Source organism: Notothenia coriiceps, unplaced genomic scaffold (assembly GCF_000735185.1).
Source record: "Notothenia coriiceps isolate Sejong01 unplaced genomic scaffold, NC01 NC01_scaffold00010593, whole genome shotgun sequence".
Taxonomy (NCBI): Eukaryota; Metazoa; Chordata; class Actinopteri; order Perciformes; family Nototheniidae; genus Notothenia; species Notothenia coriiceps.
The window spans coordinates 23,360-45,792 of record NW_011343294.1 but is presented as its reverse complement, the minus strand read 5'-3'; the positions used below and the strand labels follow the sequence as shown (position 1 = coordinate 45,792).

The following is a 22,433-nucleotide window of genomic DNA, read 5'->3' as shown; positions in this document are numbered from 1 at the left end:
AATGAATAATGACTCTATATAATAATAAAAAATGGAGCCTCTCTTTTCCTCCCCCTCTTCTGACAGCCCAGCAGCTGATCTCTGAGCAGGAGAGGTGGGGAGAGGGAGAGGTGGGGAGAGGCGGGGCTATTGCTTCAACGTTATCAGGAAATTATCGTATAGGCGTAAACACGGAGCCGTTTTCCCCCCCAGAGCGCTTTGTTTGCAGATCTACCCACCTTGGGACCCGTCATCGTTATCGTTTCCTGCGTTTCCATGTCGGCCTCGTGTGGCCGAACCGTCTATGTGATAGTGAACTGTAGCAGATACGACCGTTATCGTCCTCGTGTGGCCGGGGCCTAAAGCCCCTCTGGCAGAATATGTCAGACATATCAGAAGCACATGTATTTTTTATGTGGTTTGTCTTACAGGTAGTATTACAAAATAATCCTTAAGATTGTTCAAAATAAAAAGGTGTATCGTGGTGTATTGACTACTGTCTCTTTTCCACTGGGGATGACAGTACACTTCAACACAACTGATGGTCATACGTTTTCTTGTCAAAAAGTGCTTAATGGTTGAACAGGAAGCACAGCAAACAAATTTAAACCAGGAGTTCAAAATAAAACGTCTTCTAAACAATAACAACTTATTCCGTAGTTATTCTAAAGAAAGGTACACATTGTGTTCCATTTCATGTTCCGTAGCTTGCCAACGATGGCCATCAAGTAACTCTAAAACCAAGATACACTGAGGTTACACACAAATATGGGGCAAACTCCATACTGTTCTTTTATCCCAAACATGCATTTCAAACGCTCGTGCAATTTCCACACCAATGTCTCAAATTGTGACCACACATGCAAAGTGTGGACAGTGTACCTCTTGTTGACTGACAGCAGTTTGTTGAATGAGAATCAGAGATTGAGGGGGAGACTGTGGACCGGGGCTGGGACGGAGATGATCTTTGCTGACAGGAGCTGCAACTGGAGAGGGTTTCGCAGCAGGGCTGAAACGTTGTGGAGGAGAGAGGGAGCCAGGTTTCTGGGCCAATTGGGTGGTAGGAGGATTTGTAAGACTAGGTTTTGTGGCAGAAGGAGGATTTGTAGGACTAGGATTTGTAGGACTAGGTTTTGTAGCTGAATGAGGATTTGTAGGACTTGGTTTTGTAGCCGAATAAGGATTTGTAGGACTAGGTTTTGTAGCTGAAGGAGGATTTGTAGGACTAGGTTTTGTAGCCGAATGAGGATTTGTAGGACTAGGTTTTGTAGCCAAAGAAGGATTTGTAGGACTAGGTTTTCTGGCAGAAGTTGATCTGTGTGCAGGTACAAAGCCAGGAGGTGGAGACAAAGGTGAGGGCTTGGGGGATGGGATGAAGCCAACAATTGGTGGCATCGACAAGGGTCTGGAATGAGTGGATTTGGAAGAAATAGCCTTGCTTGGGGAGTTTACAGCAACAGGAGATTTGATATCATGTGTAACTGGAACAGAGCTTGTCGGTTTGTGATCAACCTCTTGTGGCTTTGGGGTGGTGTTATCCTCTTTCTTCTCCTCTTTGATCACCTCTGGCACAACTACCTTTTCCTCTTTCTTCTCAATTTGCTTCTCCAACTCTATTTTCTCTGGTCGTTCATCCCTAATTATTCGTGGACGGGGCTCTCTTGTCCTGCCTCTTACCATGAGGTTCGTCAATCCTCGCGAAATGTCGTCTTTTTCTTCTGTTTTGATGACGTCATGTTTAAAAGAGAATGCTGGCATTACTGGGGCCTTAGACATTGAAGCTGGCGTTGCTTTAACTGGTTCAGCAGCAGGCTTGGCTGCTGGTGGAGCTCTGTCTGATGGCTGTGTTGGCACGGCGGTCTCGTCCTCTTCAGTTGGCACGACCTTCCTGACAACGCGACGAATCACCTTTATTACTTTCTTACGTGTCAAACCATTGTCTTCTGTAGGATCCATTTGGTTGCCATTGGTGACATTCCCGTTGGCTGGACAGTTGACCACACTTTTGCCCACAATGCCATTTTGCTCTCGCTCTTTGTTCATAACTGGCTTTGGGCTCAGAGGTGCTTTTGGTGGTTCAGGGCTCCTTAATAGCTCTGTCGTCTTTGAAGGGGCCTCAGGGCTTTTGAAGCGTTCTGGCACTTTAACAGGTTCCCTGACTTTAGGTGGGGAGGGACTTCTGACCCGGGTTGACAACTCGTTATTCGAAACGGACGGAGGACTTGTTGCCCGGAATAACCCCCTGCCAGGGTCTAGAGCTGGTACTGACTTGGCCCGGCTGGGCGCCCCCTCACTGTCTGGCTACTCATAGAGAGGAAAGAGAGGTGGTATAAGAACATGAATGATGAAGGAAAATCCAAGCATAATATCTTTAATAATCAAGATATTGGTGATTCTTTGAGCTGAATGTATCCTTAATAATTGTTTAAAATAATGGCATAACGCCTAGTAAACTACATGGTTACAAACCCTAACCCTACATAAATGTAAGAAGAAGAAGAATGAAGAGCTAGCTGCGCACTGCCTAACCCCTCAGTGACAATTTAAAGTAACCTGAAATCACACATATGGTACTTGCTGGGAGATCTGACTGAAGGCCATTTGTTCAAACTTAACACCAAATGACCAGATGCTAACAGTAACTCCTGCATGGCTACTCTAAAGCAGACAAACGGGACAATATTTACTTACACTTTTGCTTCCTGGATCTTCTTTGATCTAAATATTTTAATATAAAAAGAAAACTAAATCAAACCCTTCACACTACATGAGGCTGTTCATCACACATCGTGCAAAGTCACAACATGCGCATTTTCAGTTTTATTTGCATTTAAATTATTTTTGCACTGCAACACGTTCTCAAAATACAAGCAGTCAATCTTACTAATTCAAGGGCTTACAAAGTATGCACTCACTGCATTGTAAGTGAACTTGTTAGGTGTCCAGCAAACGATATAGGTGGTACAATATCACAACGTCTTTAACGTGCTTAGGCATGAGAGTGAAAGCTATTACAATCTTAGTGTGATACAAGCAAAAGCCACACGTACCTCAAGACACACATGTTAATACACAGCCTAAAACACCGGAAAACCATGCAGTTTGAGAAATGTCCAAGTGAGACTTCCCTTTTGTTCCCAGAAGGAAAAGCGAGATGAGAATGCCATGTTGGCTGATCTGCTGTCATGGGCTGTGATGGATGAGATGAGAGCAGGAGGAAGAGGAGGGGAAGGGGAGCTAGGAGAGGAAGCATGGTGAGAACACAGACAGGTGAATAGAAACGACAATCTTCAGGGATCTACAGAGATCTTTGAATTGTCAATGTAAGCAGAGCCACACGTTGATGGCAAAGCGATTAATAGGATCTTGGAGAAGTAGTGGAGGTACAGGAGATTATAGCAGCAAAAATACACCACAAAAAAAAACTAAAAGGTTTGTAAAAAATAAAAGGATCAAACATTGTCAACCCACTATAACCAAATAGTGAACAACGCTCCACGAAACCATGAATGGTGAACAAAAATATAAGCATCCCTGGTAACTTTTAAATGAGCAAGAAGAAAATGCCAAAACAGTTCTGAATACATGCATCCAGCTTCAGAGCAACATCAGAAAGAAATACTGTACAAGCTTATTTTGAAATGTTTTTAGACATTTTCATTATCCTATTTCTAGATTCCTTGTTTTTCAGTTTGCCCACACATCAAACATGTCTCTTTCAATTATAATACTTTATGCTAAATCTCTTCTCTGTCATGCACCTTAAGCAGCCAATATAGGTAGGTATCCAAAGCTTCCGAACCCAAGAAGAGCAGGAGCATTAGCTTTAACCAAGCCAATGTGAATTTCTACCATGGAATACAGTGACGCAGTGATGATATACAGTGGGGCAAAAAAGAATTTAGTCAGCCACCAATTGTCCAAGTTCTTCCACTTAAAAAGATGAGAGGCCTGTAATTTTCATCCTAGGTATACCTCAACTATGAGAGATAAAATGAGAGAAAAAAAAATCCAGAAAATCACATTGTCTGATTTTTAAAGAATTTGTTTGCAAATTATGGTGGAAAATAAGTATTTGGTCAATAACAAAGGTTCATCTCAATACTTTGTTATATACTGTACCCTTTGTTGGCAATGACAGAGGTCAAACGTTTTCTGTAAGTCTTCACAAGGTTTTCACACACTGTTGCTGGTATTTTGGCCAATTCCTCCATGCAGATCTCCTCTAGAGCAGTGATGTTTTGGGGCTGTCGCTGGGCAACATGGACTTTCAACTCCCTCCAAAGATTTTCTATGGGGTTGAGATCTGGAGACTGGCTAGGCCACTCCAGGACCTTGAAATGCTTCTTACGAAGCCACTCCTTCGTTGCCCGGGCGGTGTGTTTGGGATCGTTGTCATGCTGAAAGACCCAGCCACGTTTCATCTTCAATGCCCTTGCTGATGGAAGGAAGTTGTCACTCAAAATCTCACGATACATGGCCCCATTCATTATTTCCTTTACACGGATCAGTCGTCTTGGTCCCTTTGCAGAAAAACAGCCCCAAAGCATGATGTTTCCACCCCCATGTTTCACAGTAGGTATGGTGTTCTTTGGATGCAACTCAGCATTCTTTCTCCTCCAAACACATCTAGTTGAGTTTTTACCAAAAAGTTCTATTTTGGTTTCATCTGACCATATGACATTCTCCCAATCCTCTTCTGGATCATCTAAATGCTCTCTAGCAAACTTCAGACGGGCCTGGACATGTACTGGCTTAAGCAGGGGGACACGTCTGGCACTGCAGGATTTGAGTCCCTGGCGGCGTAGTGTGTTACTGATGGTAGCCTTTGTTACTTTGGTCCCAGCTCTCTGCAGGTCATTGACGAGGTCCCCCCGTGTGGTTCTGGGATTTTTGCTCACCGTTCTTGTGATCATTTTGACCCCACGGGGTGAGATCTTGCGTGGAGCCCCAGATCGAGGGAGATTATCAGTGGTCTTGTATGTCTTCCATTTTCTAATAATTGCTCCCACAGTTGATTTCTTCACACCAAGCTGCTTACCTATTGCAGATTCAGTCTTCCCAGCCTGGTGCAGGTCTACAATTTTGTTTCTGGTGTCCTTTGACAGCTCTTTGGTCTTGGCCATAGTGGAGTTTGGAGTGTGACTGTTTGAGGTTGTGGACAGGTGTCTTTTATACTGATAACTAGTTCAAACAGGTGCCATTAATACAGTTAACAAGTGGAGGACAGAGGAGGCTCTTAAAGAAGAAGTTACAGGTCTGTGAGAGCCAGANTCTCCGGTTAGTCCACGGATTTTTGTCCGTTAAAGTTTAAATCTTCCGGACAAAATTAGAAAAGTGCCGGTCAAAGGTCTTCTTTGTTATTTATTGAGCAGCTCAATAAATAACAAAGAAGACCTTTGACCGGCACTTTTCTAATTTTGTCCGGAAGATTTAAACTTTAACGGACAAAAATCCGTGGACTAACCGGAGACTTACAGCAGGAGCAAACGCTTGCCTCGGGGAGGGAGAAAAAGAGCCACAGCGGAGAATGAACCGAAGGGCAACCATGGCAACCATGCACGGGAAGTCTTCGCTGCTTTTGTGGCAGACTACAGCACCACTTACAGGCCTGGCATGTACTACAACGTCTCCAGCACTTTCGAACGGTCTCGTGTGAACGGACACGTTTCTGGTGCCTGTTGTGTGTGGAGGGAATACTTTTTTGATATCGATTTCGGTCCGTTTGCGTTATCGTCCTTGTGTGGCTCCAGCCTTAGACCTTGGTCTTTAGTCATTATTTTGATATTTGTTTCTTGACACTGAAAAAGTCAAGTTTTACAAGGCCTTTTATTGTTGATTACCTTTATTGTTGGTCACCTTTGCAATGGCTGTTGAGGAGTTGGTATCTACTTCCTGACAATAATTTCCTATTCCGGTGATTGTTAAGCAGATTGTAGTTCAAGTTCCACCGGATACAGCTCCAAACGCAAGATTTCAGTGGTCTAGAGTTTGAGTTAACCAACAGGAGACCTATGTAGATCCAATTACTGCAGTGTTGCATTCTCAAAGCAAAACCCATGAACATGAACAGATAGTACAACTCTCCAGGAACAGATGGCAGACATACTGTTTTTCCTGGGCTCATGCTGAATTTGTGCAAGACCTGACTTGGTCTCAGTTTACTCCAAAAAACATGCTGCCTCTGACTAGTAAAGTAACTCTAGAAAGGCCTACAACTTTTGCTGTCGAATTGAAATATTATTATTATTTGCTGGAAAGATCTATCTTCTGGAATGTATTTATGACATGAATTATGACTCTGTTTTGATGATATGATAAACACATTAGTTGAATTAGGACTAGGGTTCTTCCCCACAGGTTTAAAGCAGTCAGACCCCTTATGTTTGCCCATATGTCTTAGGTACATTGATTTGTTTTGCTGGTTTGTTGCAACTAGTGTGTTTCTAATATCACTCTCTTAACCAGACACTTGTATATTAGTGTGTGTGTCAGAGTTCCCGTTAGAATATTTTTTTTCGCCGGTCAACAAGTCCGTTAAAGTTTAAATCTTCCGGACAAAATTTGAAAAGTATCGGTCAAAGGTCTTCTTTGTTATTTATTGAGCTTTAAAACTAATTGATATGATTTGATATTAAACAGACTAATAATAGTAGATGAACTATTCAAAAGTGTACAGTAATTTACAATAACACGGGAATAATAAACAGAGCGCTCTCTCCCTCTCCTGACAGCCCGTCAGTATCATGCAGCTCGCGGATCAGTAATGGTCAGTTTAGGTAGTTTGAGAGGTAATTAAAATAGCTACGTGTGATATTCTAACCTGAAGAGTGTGTGTGTTGCTCCGCTCACCGCTGCATGTGATTATGCAGAGCTGCGTGTCGACTCGTCAGCAGCAGCTGATCTCTCTCTCTCCCGTCAGATTAGACTTCACTCGCGTTTATGTCCATATCGATCAGATCCAGCTAGTTCTAGCTAATGATATGACTACCTGCTTATTAAAAGACACCTAAACAGTAAGCGTAGCTATGCAACCGGGTGAGGCCGCAAAGTATAGCGCTATGCATTTGTTTACATTCCGACCGGAACCCAGAGGCATTACCAACAGATCAACGCACAATCAACCCATACAGGACATCTCTTGACTCAGGACGTGTTAGACATTAGAATTGACTTTTCTTGTCTGTCACATACTCTTCTTGTCTGTCACATCAGTGGCGCAACTGATGCGGTATTATGCTAAGGGGAAATGATTTTGACCGGACACTTTGACCGGAGAGATTTAGATTTTACCGGTCATAGTCCGGTAATTACCGGCTAACCGGAACTCTGGTGTGTGTGGAATGGATTTACCAGTGTGCATGGTGTTGGAAGCACCTTTGAATGTTTACTAACAAGGTCTTTTTAAATCAGATACTACAAAAAGATGCTTTGTAATGTTAATGACAGGAATGTCCTCTCGGGAAAATGATTCCAGATAGATTTGTAAGAGGAATATTTTTCTCTGATTGTGTGAAGTCATGGGCTCTGCTTCGGCTCTGTCAGTTTGCTTAGTGTCAATGTGTTGCTGCTCTGACCTGTAGGAGGCGCCGCTCAGTCCCACCGAGGAGGCTCAGAGACGTCTGATGAGGATCTTCGGTGCCCCTGTAAATCACCCTGCTGTCTACCTGCACATTATTCTTGTATTGTCTTTGCTTTATGTCTCTTTGTCTGTCCATTTCATCTTTTACACAACCAAGTACATTTTTTTGCTTTGAATCAAAAATTTGAATATGGGCTCAGCTTCACCTAATCGAGTCCTAAACCTGGAAATGAGCTAGCATCTTAGCACTTCCATCTTCCCTTCTCTCAGTCACTTTTTTTATATTAGTTTTTCGTTGTGACTGAAATAAGGTCTGTGGTTAAACACAAACAAGATTAGGAGGAAATAGAACATATAATACATCAGTAAATATGTCACTTGTCAATGTCTGAAACTTGTTTCAAAGAGTTGCTAATAATGGACTTAATGAGACTGCTAAACTTCATCATGCGTCCGTATAGCCAAACGTTAGCTTTTTACTTCTGTTGATTGCATTTATGCCTCATAAGTTATAACAGTAATGTCAACTTGTGAAGATTGATTGCTGCTTTGCAAAACGCGTAAGCATCATTAACATATGTTTGCCACAGATCTTATTCTGGAATATTTCAAAATTCTATAGAAAAATCCCATTGCTTTTTGTCAAGGGAGCCCATGCAATGCTAACTTCTGGGTTGGCCTAAAAAAGACATCATCGCTGCACCACTCTATTCCTATTATAGGGTTGTTTTGTAATGTGTTGGCTAGCATAACCTCAGCATCCCTAACTCAAACAATGACTGCGCCCCTAAGTTCTTCACATGACTCACCATGCTTGGTTTATTGGTGTGTATTTACAGAGAGACACAGCAGAGGAAAGTATTAGGAGGTAGTCTCTCGCCCTCTTTGCTGGGGGGTTAGGGGCAGAACAGTTGCTCCACCAGTGGTGACTTATGACAGTGAAATATGATCCCCTCTGCTGCTGTCCGGGCCCTATCTTTCTTACCCTTACCCTATCTAACTCACTTTCTCTGGCTTTCATCATGCACTTGTATTGCTAACAACCTTTTACTTATCTGAAACCTATGGCTGCTCTCAAAAGACAGATATCAATCCCAGTTTCCTACACACCAACTCTAGGGATATCCCAATCTACTATTTTCTGGCCTGGTTCAAAATACTATAACTGTGTGTCTGTTGATATCTAGTCCTGTCCAAATGTTTGAATGGTAGAATGGAAGTTTAACTAGAGAAGGATACTTCCTTAAAGGGGCTCTATTATGCTTTTTGGGGTTTTCCCTTTACTGTAGTGTGTTATACACATAGTATGAGAAAAATAAAGAATTTTTTAGACATTAAAGCTTGTATACAGGGAGGCTGTGGCGCAGTGGACTAGTCCGTTGGTGTTTGGATCAGGGGAGCACAGGTTCAAACCCCACTGCAGTCAGCATGTCGTTGTGTCGCTGGGCAAGGCACTTCACCCCAAATTGCTCCTGTGGGGATTGTCCACAGTATTGAGAGTGTAAGTCGCTTTGGATAAAAGCGTCTAACAAGTGACATGTAATGTAATTACATTAGATGCACAAAATACAAATATGAAACCTAGAAATTGGCATAATAGGGGCCTTTTTAAACTTGATAAGAGGAGCCACTCTGGAGTTGTTGAAACTCCAAGAAAGTTCCCAATTGAACAGTGGAGTTAAAGGGGAGGTTTCCCCTCAGGCATGTTAACAAGTTGCTAACAGCATTATGTCAGACCTGCTGCCTAATAACGTGTCACTCTGATAGTTTGGTTCTATTTAATCCCCCTAAAACCTTTGTAATTTCATCCCTTTCCATTGTCCATTAACTTTTTCTATGCTTTTATGCACTGCATTTTCTTCATCCAAAAGTCCATGTTGACATTGTCGTCTTCTTCTTTGTCCTGTTTCCCCCCCATTCTCTCTCCTTCCCTCGATGCCTTTCATACACTGCTTTTGGTGGTTGTCATTGTCTCGCTGTGGTTGCTTTGTGGCAAAGCTGACAGTCAGTGTTCCGGCTTCTGTCCAAGCCCCCGTCCCTGCCGCGCCGCAGAATCAGAGCCCCCTCCCGGGCCCCATCCAGGTACCTCAGCCCTCCAGATTTCCTCTAGGCCTCCTGGCTGGAGTTTGTAATCGTGTGACTTGTCAGAGTGTAAGGACAAGAATACTTCTAACCTTTTCTCATTTCACTCGTCTGCAGTATTTCAAGTCTATATACTGAATAATGGATAACCCTAAAGCTACTTTAGCCAGGGGAAAACGTTTTGAAGGAACTAACTCTAACCTAATACGCCAACAAAACTCACACATTGTTAGTTTAAGAGTATTTAGCATCAGATTCTCATGTGTGGTTGTGACTGCAAAACAAAGCCACATCTCCTAGTTGAGTTGTAGATTTATGGGTGATAAAGATGCTTAAATATTATATATTTAGGGCAAAAATAACACAGAGATCAAAATTGACTGTTGTTTATTCATCCTACCCGTGCTGTCAGCCTAAATATACTTTCTGAACAGTCGCTGATTCTTTTCGCCCCCCATATTTTACACACACACCATAAAGTATGAATGATTCAGCAAGAAGCTTTTGGCAGGACTTTTCTTGTTTTGCCATGGACATAAGGTGCAATGTAACACACAGTGGCATGACGACATCTCTATTTCCATGACACACCAGGCTGATAAAGGAACCTGCATGGGCTTGGTATCTTTAGTACTGACGATTGGAATGCCTGAGTATGAATGTTTGTTTATGAACCTACTACTACTTTTGTTGTCCTGCAGTTGCTTTTTGTTCCAGAATCAGTTAACCTTTCCCCAAAGTGTAATAAAGAGGCCCTATTATGCTTTTTTTGGTTTTTTATTTCCTGTAGCGTCTTATAGGTTAGTTGTGCATGTAAATGGTCTGCTAAGGCTAAAATCCCAAAGTTCCCTTCAGAGGGAGTTTCTCTCCCACAGACTCCCCCTCCCACAGACTCCCCCCCCCCCACCCCGCCTTAGTTTACTTCCGCGACAAAGTGACTTCGCTATGTAACACTCGCGCTACTATTGGCTAGCGCTCCAACACATTGTACTTGATAGACTAAGGGGCGGGTCAGTAGAGGCACACAATACAAATATGAAAATGATCATAATAGGGCCCCTTTAATCAGAAAGACTATAAAGACAGTGAGAGGATTAAGTTGATCCTCACATTGATGATCACATTGAAACTTGATATCTCTCCCACAGGATAAGTATAACAAACCAGTCTTTGTTCAGACAACATGCCGATGATACTTCCATTTCTCTGTGTGCTTATCTATTCATATGTGTGTCGGCAAAACATTTGTTACCCATATATAACTGACTTTTGACCTCTTCATGCTGGCCAAATCACCAGGGATCAGTGGAAGAGGACCCTGTGGCCCTCCTTCAGGCATCTCATGCTGCAGCCCAGCAGTCCCAGGTGGGGCTTGCACTGTCCCGAGTCCCACGGTCCCCCCCCCACCGGAGAATGTTGTGCTGTGTTGTGATCGTTCCCTTTGCTTGCTTGTGAAGTGCAGTGTGTCTTGGTCACTCGTCCCATTGAAATGATGTGAACTTTAAGTAGTCATCACCAAGTTTGAAATCATTTTTCTTAAGTTATACTTCCACCATTCTGACTTTTTTTTTGGTTTTTGTTAGTTTGTTTAAATTATTTAAATAAGTCAATACTAATATAAACCGTCAAGGTACAACAACAGAAAGTTAGGAGACGAGGACAAAGACCTCGGAAAAATATATATATTTCAGCTTAATTAAGGTAAGAGTTCAACAAGGCCATGAAGGGGCTGCATTTTAAAAGTAAAGTAAGACATGTCATACAACTACATATACAGATCAACCTACGATTTACTATAACCCTTTATCATCATTTTTCAACCCAAAAACCACGAAATTCAGTGTTTTGTTCTAGAAATAAATGTTATTGGTCATCTAAACTATCTAAAGCCAACATTAGAATGGTACATTTGTGTAATGTGTTCTATTATTTGAGTTTATGGTTGTTGGTCCTTCCTCACTTTTCCCTTTTGTGCTCACTGAACTGAGGTACTCCCTGGTACTTTGTGTTTCCACGGTTGCCATTGAACCCCCTTCACACACCCCTGAGGCTTGACATGTGTGTGTTTTTGAAGTTCCTCACACAGACAGACACACAAAAACACCTCCCTGATGTGCTCAGTGGGAGACTTTTCCATCCACTGTGCCCCACTGCACGTTCATCAAGCTTTTCCATCATAACCTATCAGCATGTACTGGTTTTGAACTAGAGTGCCGAGGCGATAACAATTCCCTCTTCTCTGCTCTCTACTGCTATCCACCCATTGTTCTCCTTATCCTTTGTGTCCCCCAGGTGAAGACAGAGGAGCAGATCGCAGCCGAGCAGGCCTGGTATGGATCAGAGAAAGTCTGGCTGGTCCACAAAGATGGCTTCTCCCTGGGTGAGACGGATTACTTTTAAAACATTCAAATGCAGGAAATGTTTTCTCGTTTTCCTTGCAATGTGCTTTCTCTCTCTCTCTCTCTCTCTCTCTCTCTCTCTCTCTTTTTTTTTAAAAACATATCCTTATTATAAATTGTGCAAAGAATGTTACATTTATACATACACAAGTTTTACATTTTTGTGCTTTCTCTTTTTAAAATGTGGGCGTCTTTTAAAAAAAAAAAAAAACAGGTAAATAAATGACTGTTTAAAAAAATTAATTCCATATACAAATCTTCAAATAAGTATTGTTAATAATTACAAAGAAGATTGGATTTAAATTGATATTTTTTTCAAAAGTATTTTCATTTTGTTTTCTGAATCGCGTAAGCATCAACTGTGTATTGTGTTGTTGTGTTATAAAAGGAATTATATAAAGCATAATTATTACATTATTATTATGACATGCCCTTTAGCTGACACTTTTATCCAAAGGGACGTACATACACTTATATAATTACATACACAATAAAGGGTTCCTACAATCATTAAAAACCTGGAAAAGTCATTGAAATTCAAAATGCAAATTCCAGGCCCTGGAAAAGTTATGGAAAACAATATTTGTCCTAAAGTTTTGGAAAAGTTTTGGAAATGTAACCAAAGTTGCATCAAATATAATTTATATTTTATTTAATCGCCAAAATAGTAATACTATAACGATAATGAATACTGAATAGTAATGAAACGTAAAATGGCATTTAACTGTCGAGGTATTTTTCTGGTGAGAGATTTTTACAATCACGCCCTCTAGTCTACAGTGTCTTTAGTCTGTAGGAGCTAGTAAGCCTACTATTGGATTTGTTTTAGATAGGCACAACATGTTTCATATGCAGACCTTATTTTCCAGCTTACCATGTTAAAATAAAAATGTGTCAGTGGTACTGCTGAGAGAGTATTTCTTTTGGTCATGGAAAATGAGGTAAAGGTCATGGAAAAGTAATTGAAAATCATTGGTGAAAAGGTGTATGAACCCTGACAATAGCGTAGTCCTGCGGGAGTGATTTGGGGCAAGGTATCGGGCCAATTCCAGATGTTTACAGCAATGTCTGGGGATTTAACCACTGACCCTGTGAATGGTAGACCCTGGGATGTTCACCCCTGAGCCACATCCACATACAAAATCCATTCACCAGTTCTGCTGAGTGAATTGTCAGCACTTCAGTTATTCTGATCGGAATTTGGCCTTACTATTCTTCAATTGCAAATGTTAATGTCAACCTTTTCTTTGCACTGCTCATTGCAGAATTTGAGTTCAGTCACATTTATACTTCAGTTAACGGTATGTTTTTTTTAACCAATCAAAGCTAAACCACTGTTTTCAGACGTGGCAGATAAACTCCCAGATTACACTTGGGCCAATGTGTTCTCGAGAACTTGAGTTGTGCGTATTCATTCCAAGATAGACCATGTCACGACTCCAGTTTTGCGCTGAACGCACAGATATATGAATTACCATTTGAGTTGTTCTACTGTTGGAAAAAGCAGCTAGGCTTCTTGCCCAAATGCTTCCTTTAATAGCTAGAAAAGCCATACATTGTGTCCTCGTCGCCCAAAGTGTCTTTATGTTCATGTCCCTTTGCGGTGCCTTTTAAAACGATTTTCCCCTTAACACCACAAAACCAAGAATGCATGGTGTTTAACTTCCATACTCCACTGTGCATTGTATCTAGGATCTATTATGACCAGATGTTATTTTGGTATCAACAACAACAGAATAAATGTGTCAAATCTATCATTTCACCTATTTAGGTTCCTTTTTATCTTATTTTCCAGTCTTCAAAGGGAAAATGTTATATTATTTCCTCTGAACATGAGAAGCTCCGTTTACATCCATGTGGTTATCTGCCTTATTCCCAGTTCTGAACATGAAAATCGTAAACTGTCCGTGCTTCATTTAGCCTTTTAGATGAACAGATGAGTATGAGGACTGACGGTGTTTCCTATCCTTTCTCTAAACAGCCACCGTGGTGAAGACAGAAGCTGGCTCCCTGCCAGAGGGCAAGGTGAAAATCAAACTGGAGCATGATGGGACATTACTGGAAGTTGACGAAGACGACATAGAAAAGGTGAATATGAGATGGTAGAGCAAAGTTAGGGATCTTGTGTTTCAGGGTCCAGGTCAACTTGTTGGGGTTCTTTAGCTGTAGTGACCGATTTGCTGCATATTATCCTGCTTAATACAGGAATACTTACTAAATCAATCACAATAATGTAGAGAATTCATCATAGAAGGTATATGTATATGTTTTTTGGATAACATGTTTCACCTTTTGCAAACAGAAGTTAGTTTGGCCATTTGGTAGAAAAGAACCTCAGTTTTCCTCAGTTGCTCTCGACAATCCTCCAGATGAGGGATCTTACTTGAACCCCGACACAGTTTTATCTCTCAATCATATAACAGTACCACTGGACGCTAGCTCCAATTTGAGCTAATAGGCTGGTGGTGTTGAAACGTATGCATGTAGTTACCCCTCCTTGTGTGCAGGCCAACCCTCCGTCATACAACCGCTCAGAGGACCTGGCCTCACTGCTCTATCTCAATGAGTCCAGTGTGATGAACTGCCTGAGGCAGCGCTACGGAGGCAACCTCAACCACACCTACGCCGGACCCAACATGGTGGTCATCAACCCCCTGAGCACACCCTCCATGTACTCTGAGAAGGTACGTTTAAGACTAGGGGCAAGGGAAGATGTATTTCTATATGCGGACCAAAGTAAGTATCAGACTGGTTCCCTCTACGAAAAAAAAAGTAGGATTTTTGCATTTTTTTATTTATTGTTGCAGTATGCACTGTGGCTATAATACTGACACATTTTGATTATATTATTTTCTTTTAACGTTTCTTTCTGCCCCATTAGGTAATGCACATGTTCAAAGGCTGTCGGCGCGAGGACTCTGCACCTCATGTCTACTCTGTGGCCCAGTCTGCCTACCGGAACCTGCTCACCACCCGGCAGGATCAGTCCATCGTACTGCTGGGCAAGTCCGGCAGTGGCAAGACCACCAACTGCCAGCACCTAGTGCAGTACCTGGTCTCCATCGCCGGCAGCACGGGCAAGATCTTCTCTGGTAAGCCTGCAGAGAGAAAAGAGGGCAGTTATCACAACAATCCCATGAATAGATAGAGTTGACTAGTAGAGTGGTACAGTAATGATGTTTTTTTGTAGGCCTACCTGGAAGATAGCATTGCAAGATCTCCCTTGACTAAAACAAATTGGATATTTCCAATAATGCACAAAATATCATCTGTGGTTAGCGTATATTTACAACTGGGGCACATTTTGATCCGCAGAATCATTTCCACATATTAAAGCCACTTTTTTAGTAATTAAGGCATAAAGGCACTGCCGGAGTTAGATAGCTAACGTTAGGCACATAAAACTACAAAGATAGTGGAGCAGCAGCCATTCATAACATATTATCATTATAAAAACACTTAAAGGTCCCATGTCATGGCCATTTCTACTGATCATAATTCCATTGTTGAGGTCTACTAGAATAGATTTACATTGTGCAATGTTCCAAACTCACATTGGTTTCTCATACAGCATCTCTGTATAGTATGTGTATTCACTCTCTGTCCTAAACGGCTTGTTGGAGCTCCTGACCCCCCCCCCCTGTGAGCCCACTGTGCTCTAATTGGTCGGGACGTTGCGAGGCTCGCTGCTCAGTGAACTGGCTTACTGGTGTGGTTTCCGGGTCGGCGATACAGCGGAACTGCGCTAAACTCATCCTGAGCACACACAAACACTCACAGCCGAAGTAAAAACAATAAGTGTGTCTTGATATTGAGTAAGAAAAAGATTGATAAACGCTGTGAGAATGGGTCTGCGGAGAGCATTTCTCCGCCATCCCAACTCGTCAATTCCCAACCAGGGAGCTCTATGCAAGTCAATGGGACTCCCTGTTAGTTGAAAATGTACGCTAACACGGCAGCGTGCGTTGTCGCTTGCCGGCGTGGGGGGGTTGAAACTCGACCAACAACCAATCACATGAATCTCCCGCCCCAGACACACAAGCACGCGGTTTGGTTGGCTAGAGCTTGTACTGGCATATGATTCGATTGGCTGACGCCTCCGTCGAGGCGTCAAAAGTAGAACATTGCTCTACTTTTGCAGCGAGCACCGCGAGAGAAGCTACGCTTTGCTCCCACAATGCAGTTTGGCGAATCGTGACGTCACCCAATTCAAAGTGAATGGGCAGAAGCGTTGAAGCGGCAACGCACGCCGCCGTGTGTAGGGGCCGTAAGGGTCCCCCCACTGCGTTTGATAGTGACGCGAAGGGATCCTGGTGTGTGAGGAGCTCCGCGGATTGGTCCATTTTGGTTTCGGGAACCGCATGGAAGAAACAAATGGAAAAAGAGAAATGTCCAACAAGGCGTTCTGGGGAGCATAGACAGGTCTTTTCTGTGTTAGAGTTTTACTCGCTACAGGGTGTACTTTGAGGGTTTGTGACTCTGCAGACCGTTTACATGCAGAAACAGCTACATAACACACAAGGGGACGGGTAATAACCGGAAAAGCATGACATGGGACCTTTAACTAGCTAACTACAGTAGATACAGTGAGAGCTATTTTCAATGTATGAATAGTAATTTGTATAATGATTCTTTGCACACTTTATTAGCCTCCTGTTGTCTTTAGTCTCCTTCACAGTAAGGTCAGTCCACATGCGGGGACTTTTTTAATCCATTGTCTATTCATGTATGTAATACATAGTGAGTTGGGGTTAGGGTCAAGTATGTAATTGGTTGCTTTTAGACAAACTGCGTATTATTATTGTTGCGTAAGTATTAACTAAAAAAACCACAAGAGGGCGGATGAACCATTTTAAAACAGTTTGCACTGATGTTCCAGAACAAATGTTGAGATCCACTTTTACATTTTTTTTTGTGTGACACAGCTGAGAAGTGGCAAGCGGTCTACACCATCCTGGAGGCTTTTGGCAACAGCTCCACCTCTATGAACACCAACGCCAGCCGCTTCTCCCACGTAGTGTCCCTCGACTTCGACCAGGCTGGGCAGGTGGCCTCTGCCTCCATCCAGGTACCCCCCCCAAACACACATACGCACTCTTGTTATGAACCCTATTTGCAACATCTTTAATATAAATTGTCGGGTCCGGATTTATTGAAAGATTTGTTGGACCCCATGTTGTGACTCTGCTAACATGTTGGGGGCCCCATAATGTGATAAAGACAAACACACACACTCGTCAACTTCTATTTTAGACATATAGTAGAACTGAACCTGTGTTCTCCTCCGGCTCAGACCATGCTGCTGGAGAAACTGAGGGTGAGCAAACGGCCCGAGGCGGAGTCCACCTTCAACGTCTTTTACTACATGATGGCCGGAGCCGACAGCAGCCTGAGGTGACTCTTTTAGCATTTCTTTTTTTCAACAAAACATCAGCATTTGAATAGCAATACTATGAAGTCCTTTAGTTTTCCAAGTTATACATATTTTGTGATGTTCAATGACAGTAAAAGGGGTGTTTAAATTGTCCTCCAATTGCAGGAAGATGAGTTTTGTTTTGATTTGAGCATCACAGCTCATCAGATCAGGTTGGATCAAGTATGTTGTAGTCAGGAGATTGAATGTGTTTTTGATCATAAAATTGAGTCGTAAAAATAATACTTATTGGGATTATAATAATAACAGTTCAAGTTAGAGGTTAAAACATATAAGCACACTTGTGCACTTAACACATACATGATTCCAGAAGATAAATAAGCAATGTTGAATATTTTTGCGTCACAAATGGCGGGAATTGTGGGATAAACCAAATCTGAATACAGGTACGTTGACATCATTTCATTTGCTAATATCTTACCACTGTGCTCCTCTCTTCAGAACGGAGCTGCACTTTAACCATCTGGCTCAGAACAGTGCTTTTGGGATCCTCCCACAGTCTAAGGTAATTCAACTAAGAGCTTTCTCTTTTGTCTGTTTTATGATTTAATAAATCTTTATCTATTTGAACGAGCTATATACCCGCTAAAACAAATTGTATTTACATAATTTCCTAACAACAAGTGTCAAATACAAACTCTGGTGAAACAATTGTTTTAGAACTTCCGTACCTCAATGTCTTGTCATTTGTTGTCAATGTATCCTTTGGGCTCTAACATCTACACAACTTCTGTCCACCTGAAAACCCACCTGTTTCAACTGAATTTGTATATTGATGGTTTATTCCAACTATTGTAAGTTGATTTGGATAAAAGCATCAGCTAAATGTAATGTAATGTATAGTAGTAGCTTTTGCAGCTGCAACAATTGCACTTCCTGTTAGGGATTTCTAAAGTTGGATCCCATTCTCTCCAGCCTGAAGACAAGCAGCGAGCCTCGCAGCAGTTCACCAAGCTGCAGGCGGCCATGAAGGTGCTGGGCATCTCTGGGGAGGAGCAGAAGGCCCTTTGGCTCATCCTGGGGGCCGTTTACCACTTAGGGGCCGCAGGAGCCACTAAAGGTAGGAACTCCCACCTGACTAACTGCAAGTACATCAAATCTGAAGCATCTCGCTAATATGGAAGATTGTCTTATTGCTTCTACTGGTCGTTACAACAGACATCATTGCTTCTACTGGTCGTTACAACAGACATCATGCTTAAATCAGAACGGTGTTGAAATTCCTCTAACTGCCACTAGGTGTCAGGCTTGACATGTGAATCAAATCGAAATCTGAGTATTGTACTACTAGAGTTGCTCCATTACAGAATAAAACAAGTTTTACATTTGAGTTTATGATACAAGTTTAAGTACAAATGTTCAACAAAGAGTCTCGAACGTAATTTTAAATAATTTCGAATTAAATATAAATCCAATGTCATTTTTTATAAAAACCTTCCTATCAATTGTTTTCAAGTCTAATAATAAACACAGATAATACCTGACAGGAATTTCTTATATTCCTCCAGGACTTTGAAATCTTCCCAAACATCTTGACCAGCACATTTCTTTATAAGTGTGTATTCATGTTTTATGATGAGAAGTGGAACATTTTCAATTTTCAAAGTCTTCAGTGTGTAACTTTCTTCAGCTCTTGGCAGAGGATCATTTAGCATCCAAACCAGGGTCTGTGGATCCAACAGCGCCACGTCTAACTGCTCAGCTTGGTCTTCTGAAGCATGATGGTGGTGTCACTGTGGTTTACTGCTAATGTGTATGTGTTCCTGCTGCTGTGAACTGATGAATCTCTGAACTGTGTTATCTCTAACCCCCTCTCTCTGCTTGCATGTTTGCATGCTGCGCCCTATCAAACGCAGACGGAGATGAAGGTAATGGAAAAACAACACCCAAGTTGTTGACTCTTTTTCACTTTATTTCAGAGGCTCTCTTGTTTGTATTTTATGTCTTTATCGTTCCTTCCAGGCCTTAAGACATTAGCATTTTTATTGTTTCTGCTCCTCCTCCCTCCCTCCCCTCCTCTCTTCATCTCTCTCCCTTGTGTTTGCTTCATGACGTGTTCCCGCTCCCTGTCTCACCCTTTTCCCTTTTGCGAGATAAAAATCACAGGTATCAGAACTTGCTGTTCCTTTTTAAACTTCTCTCTCTGATGCGTCCCAATGTCGCCCACATTCAACTCCCAACCTGCTCTCATATTACAACACATTCTCAAAAGCAAAGTAAAGCTTGTTTTCACTTCTCTGACACACAACTTGTATTTCCCAGCTTACACTGTTTATCCTCATGAAGTTTGTGCTTGGCAGGGAGCTCCTGTTGATTCTCTGGCTCTGTATCTGAGCTCTATGATTGGCTGGCAGCACAGGCTGTCAGGTTGCCTTGGTTCCACTCAACACATTGGCTTTGAATTGCCTCCAGACCCAAACCAGTCAGTGTATGATCAAGTGTTTCTCCACCAAAAGACTACCAAAATCTGTGAGGCTTAGTTCATTTACTCCCATAGCTGCAGAAGAAAATATTTGATTGGTGGATAAAATTGGGCAATTAGGAGAAACAGATTTTGGGAGGCTTTGGCTCAGTGGAATACATTGGGGGTCTACCAATCGGAGGGTCATTGGTTAAATCCCCTGAAGTCAACAGGTCAAAGTTATGTTTGGGCAAACTGGTCTACTGGCTACTTGAGTGGAGGTTTTGTCATACAGGAAGTTGCCCGTCTGAATGTTAACAATGACCAGCAAAAAGAAAAAGGTAGGGCCAATTTCCCCACCAGAATGGTAGTAAAAGCATTTGGATTGGCTCAGATTTTTATATTTCTCTGTTAATCTCTGGGAAGCTGTGTCTCAGGGGTTAGATGTTTAAAAGTCCCACGACATGGCCATTTCTACTGATCATAATTCCATTGTTGATTTCTACTAGAATAGATTTCTACTGTGCAATTTTCCAAACTCACGTTGGTTTCTCATACAGCATCTCTGTATAGTATGTGTATTCAATCCCTGTCCTAAACGGCTTGTTGGAGCTCCTGCCCCCCCCCCCACCTCCCTGTGAGCCCAGTGTGCTCTGATTGGTCAGTGTGCCCACTCTGTTCTGATGAGTCCACCACCGTTACAGCGGAACATCAGTGATTATGTGTTACAGTGGCGTTGGCAACCAGAAAATGACACCAGTAATGACAAACAGATGAGAATGCTGCGTGGGGTCTGGGTGCCGCGTTGGCGGGACGTTGCGAGGCCCGCTGCTGGAGGGGAAAGTGTGCGCTGGCTTAATGGTGTGGTTTCCTGGTTGCTGTGTGGGGTCTGCGAGACAGCGAGACACAGCGAAACCCAGCCCGAAACCAGCCCGAGCACACACACCCACCCACAGCCTGGCCGTGAGTCTGTGTGTGTGTGCGGCTCCGCGGATTGGTCCATTTGGACCAATTGGTCCCTGGGGTCGTCGTTACGTCACTTGGTTCGCGGAAGAAAAAAATGTAAAGACAAATCTCCAACGAGGCGTTCTTGGGAAGCATAGACAGGCCTTTTCTGTGTTAGAGTTTTACTCGCTACAGGGTGTACTTTGAGGGTTTGTGGTTCTGCAGACCGTTTACATGTATAAAAAGCTACATAACACACAAGGGGACGGTTAATAACCGGAAAAGCATGTCATGGGACCTTTTTAAATAGGCGCCTACCAACAGAGGGTCTGAGGTTTGATCCCCACCCCTGCAGACAATGTGTTGAAGAGTCTTTGGGCAAGATACTTAACCCCAAATTGGTCCCATTGGCATGTCTACTATAAATAAGTGTATGTGAGTTGCTTTGGAGAAGAGGGTAAGCTAAATAACGTGTGAAATAATGGGCTTCATCTTCATATTTGAGTGCGTAGAATGGGTTAACACTTTGTATAATCAGGGCTGCACATAACTGGTGCGCAGGTGCGCATGCGCACCTCCGCCACAAAAAGAGCACCGGGTTATTTGAAAAAACGCGCATTTGCGTACCAACATTGAGAGAGAGAGAGAGAGATTTGTGAGTTGCGAGTTGCATATGAACTCAGGGCCGGCCCGTAGCACTGGCTAGATGTTCGCCTAGGCCGCCAGATCTGGGGAGGCGCTGCGCTGGCAGTTCTGGGAGGGAAAATAACATTTTTGACTGTTGGGGCTCATCCTAATTTTCGGCCTTGATGTAACAATATTCATAATTAAGTAAATGTAACACCCTTTTCACCCCGGTTACACGTTTCATTTGCCCTGTACGATGGGCGATGTAAGTGATGAAAATGGGGGATTTTGGCTTATCTGGCGCCTGCAGCTCACAGCCAAAATGCGAGTGAGCTAAGGAGCAAGCGAGGGAGGGTGCAACGGTACCGGCGCTGTTGTTATTAGAATCTGGTGCTAGCTGCTAACGGATATAAGAAGTAGATGTTTCTACAATAATGTGGAGGGAGAGAGTCCTCTCCAGTCAGACTGAGAGGCTGATAACTACAGCTCAGTGAGGTAAATGACTCTGAGTGTTTAGATATTTAACTTTAGTCTAAGTTCAAACGGTTTGGTCACAATTTATGTAAACACATATTTCCAAGGCACTCCTTTATAATTATTGGGATAAACAGGTTTGAAATCATTCCAATGTATACTATAGGACAGTAACCAAACATATCCTTTAAAACTGGAGAGATAAAAAAAATGCATAAATAAATGTAAAATAAGATATGAATGAACAACACAAATAAAATAAGTTACATTCATTTGTTATTGGCTATGGTAGGTTATTGGTTATGTTCACATACTTATTTGATTACATCCACTTGTCTAAGATGACAACAGAGACTTTCGACCCAAAACCAGCAGCTAATCAGACTCAACCAGAGAGAAAGTAGTAGGCCTACATCATCAGCTACCATGTCTGACAGAGAGGAAGACAGTGAGGAGAACAGTAAGGAGAACAGAGAGGAGAACAGTGAGGAGAACAGTGAGGAGAACAGT

At 42.4% G+C, this 22,433-nt stretch overlaps 2 protein-coding genes across 2 annotated transcripts in view; one reads left to right on the top strand and one right to left on the bottom strand.

Annotated features, from left to right (window-relative positions):
* Positions 1-822: 822 nt before the first annotated feature.
* Positions 823-3,212, bottom strand: LOC104946094 (proteoglycan 4-like). Its single transcript, XM_010771850.1, has 3 exons — positions 3,108-3,212; positions 2,671-2,697; positions 823-2,280 (listed from the first exon to the last, which is right to left on the bottom strand). Exons 1-3 carry the CDS (start codon positions 3,144-3,146, stop codon positions 823-825), a joined length of 1,524 nt encoding a protein of 507 aa, XP_010770152.1. The 5' UTR covers positions 3,147-3,212.
* A 4,234-nt stretch (positions 3,213-7,446) lies between these two features.
* Positions 7,447-22,433, top strand: part of LOC104946093 (unconventional myosin-XVIIIa-like) — a 36,373-nt gene continuing 21,386 nt past the window's right edge. Inside the window, exons 1-13 of the mRNA XM_010771849.1 lie at positions 7,447-7,464; positions 7,563-7,625; positions 9,560-9,643; positions 10,943-11,008; positions 11,936-12,023; positions 14,024-14,130; positions 14,550-14,726; positions 14,924-15,134; positions 16,968-17,110; positions 17,336-17,436; positions 17,918-17,981; positions 18,392-18,536; positions 19,333-19,344. Of these exons, the coding sequence (XP_010770151.1) occupies positions 7,447-7,464; positions 7,563-7,625; positions 9,560-9,643; positions 10,943-11,008; positions 11,936-12,023; positions 14,024-14,130; positions 14,550-14,726; positions 14,924-15,134; positions 16,968-17,110; positions 17,336-17,436; positions 17,918-17,981; positions 18,392-18,536; positions 19,333-19,344 (1,279 nt within the window). The remainder of the gene's footprint in view (positions 7,465-7,562; positions 7,626-9,559; positions 9,644-10,942; positions 11,009-11,935; positions 12,024-14,023; positions 14,131-14,549; positions 14,727-14,923; positions 15,135-16,967; positions 17,111-17,335; positions 17,437-17,917; positions 17,982-18,391; positions 18,537-19,332; positions 19,345-22,433) is intronic.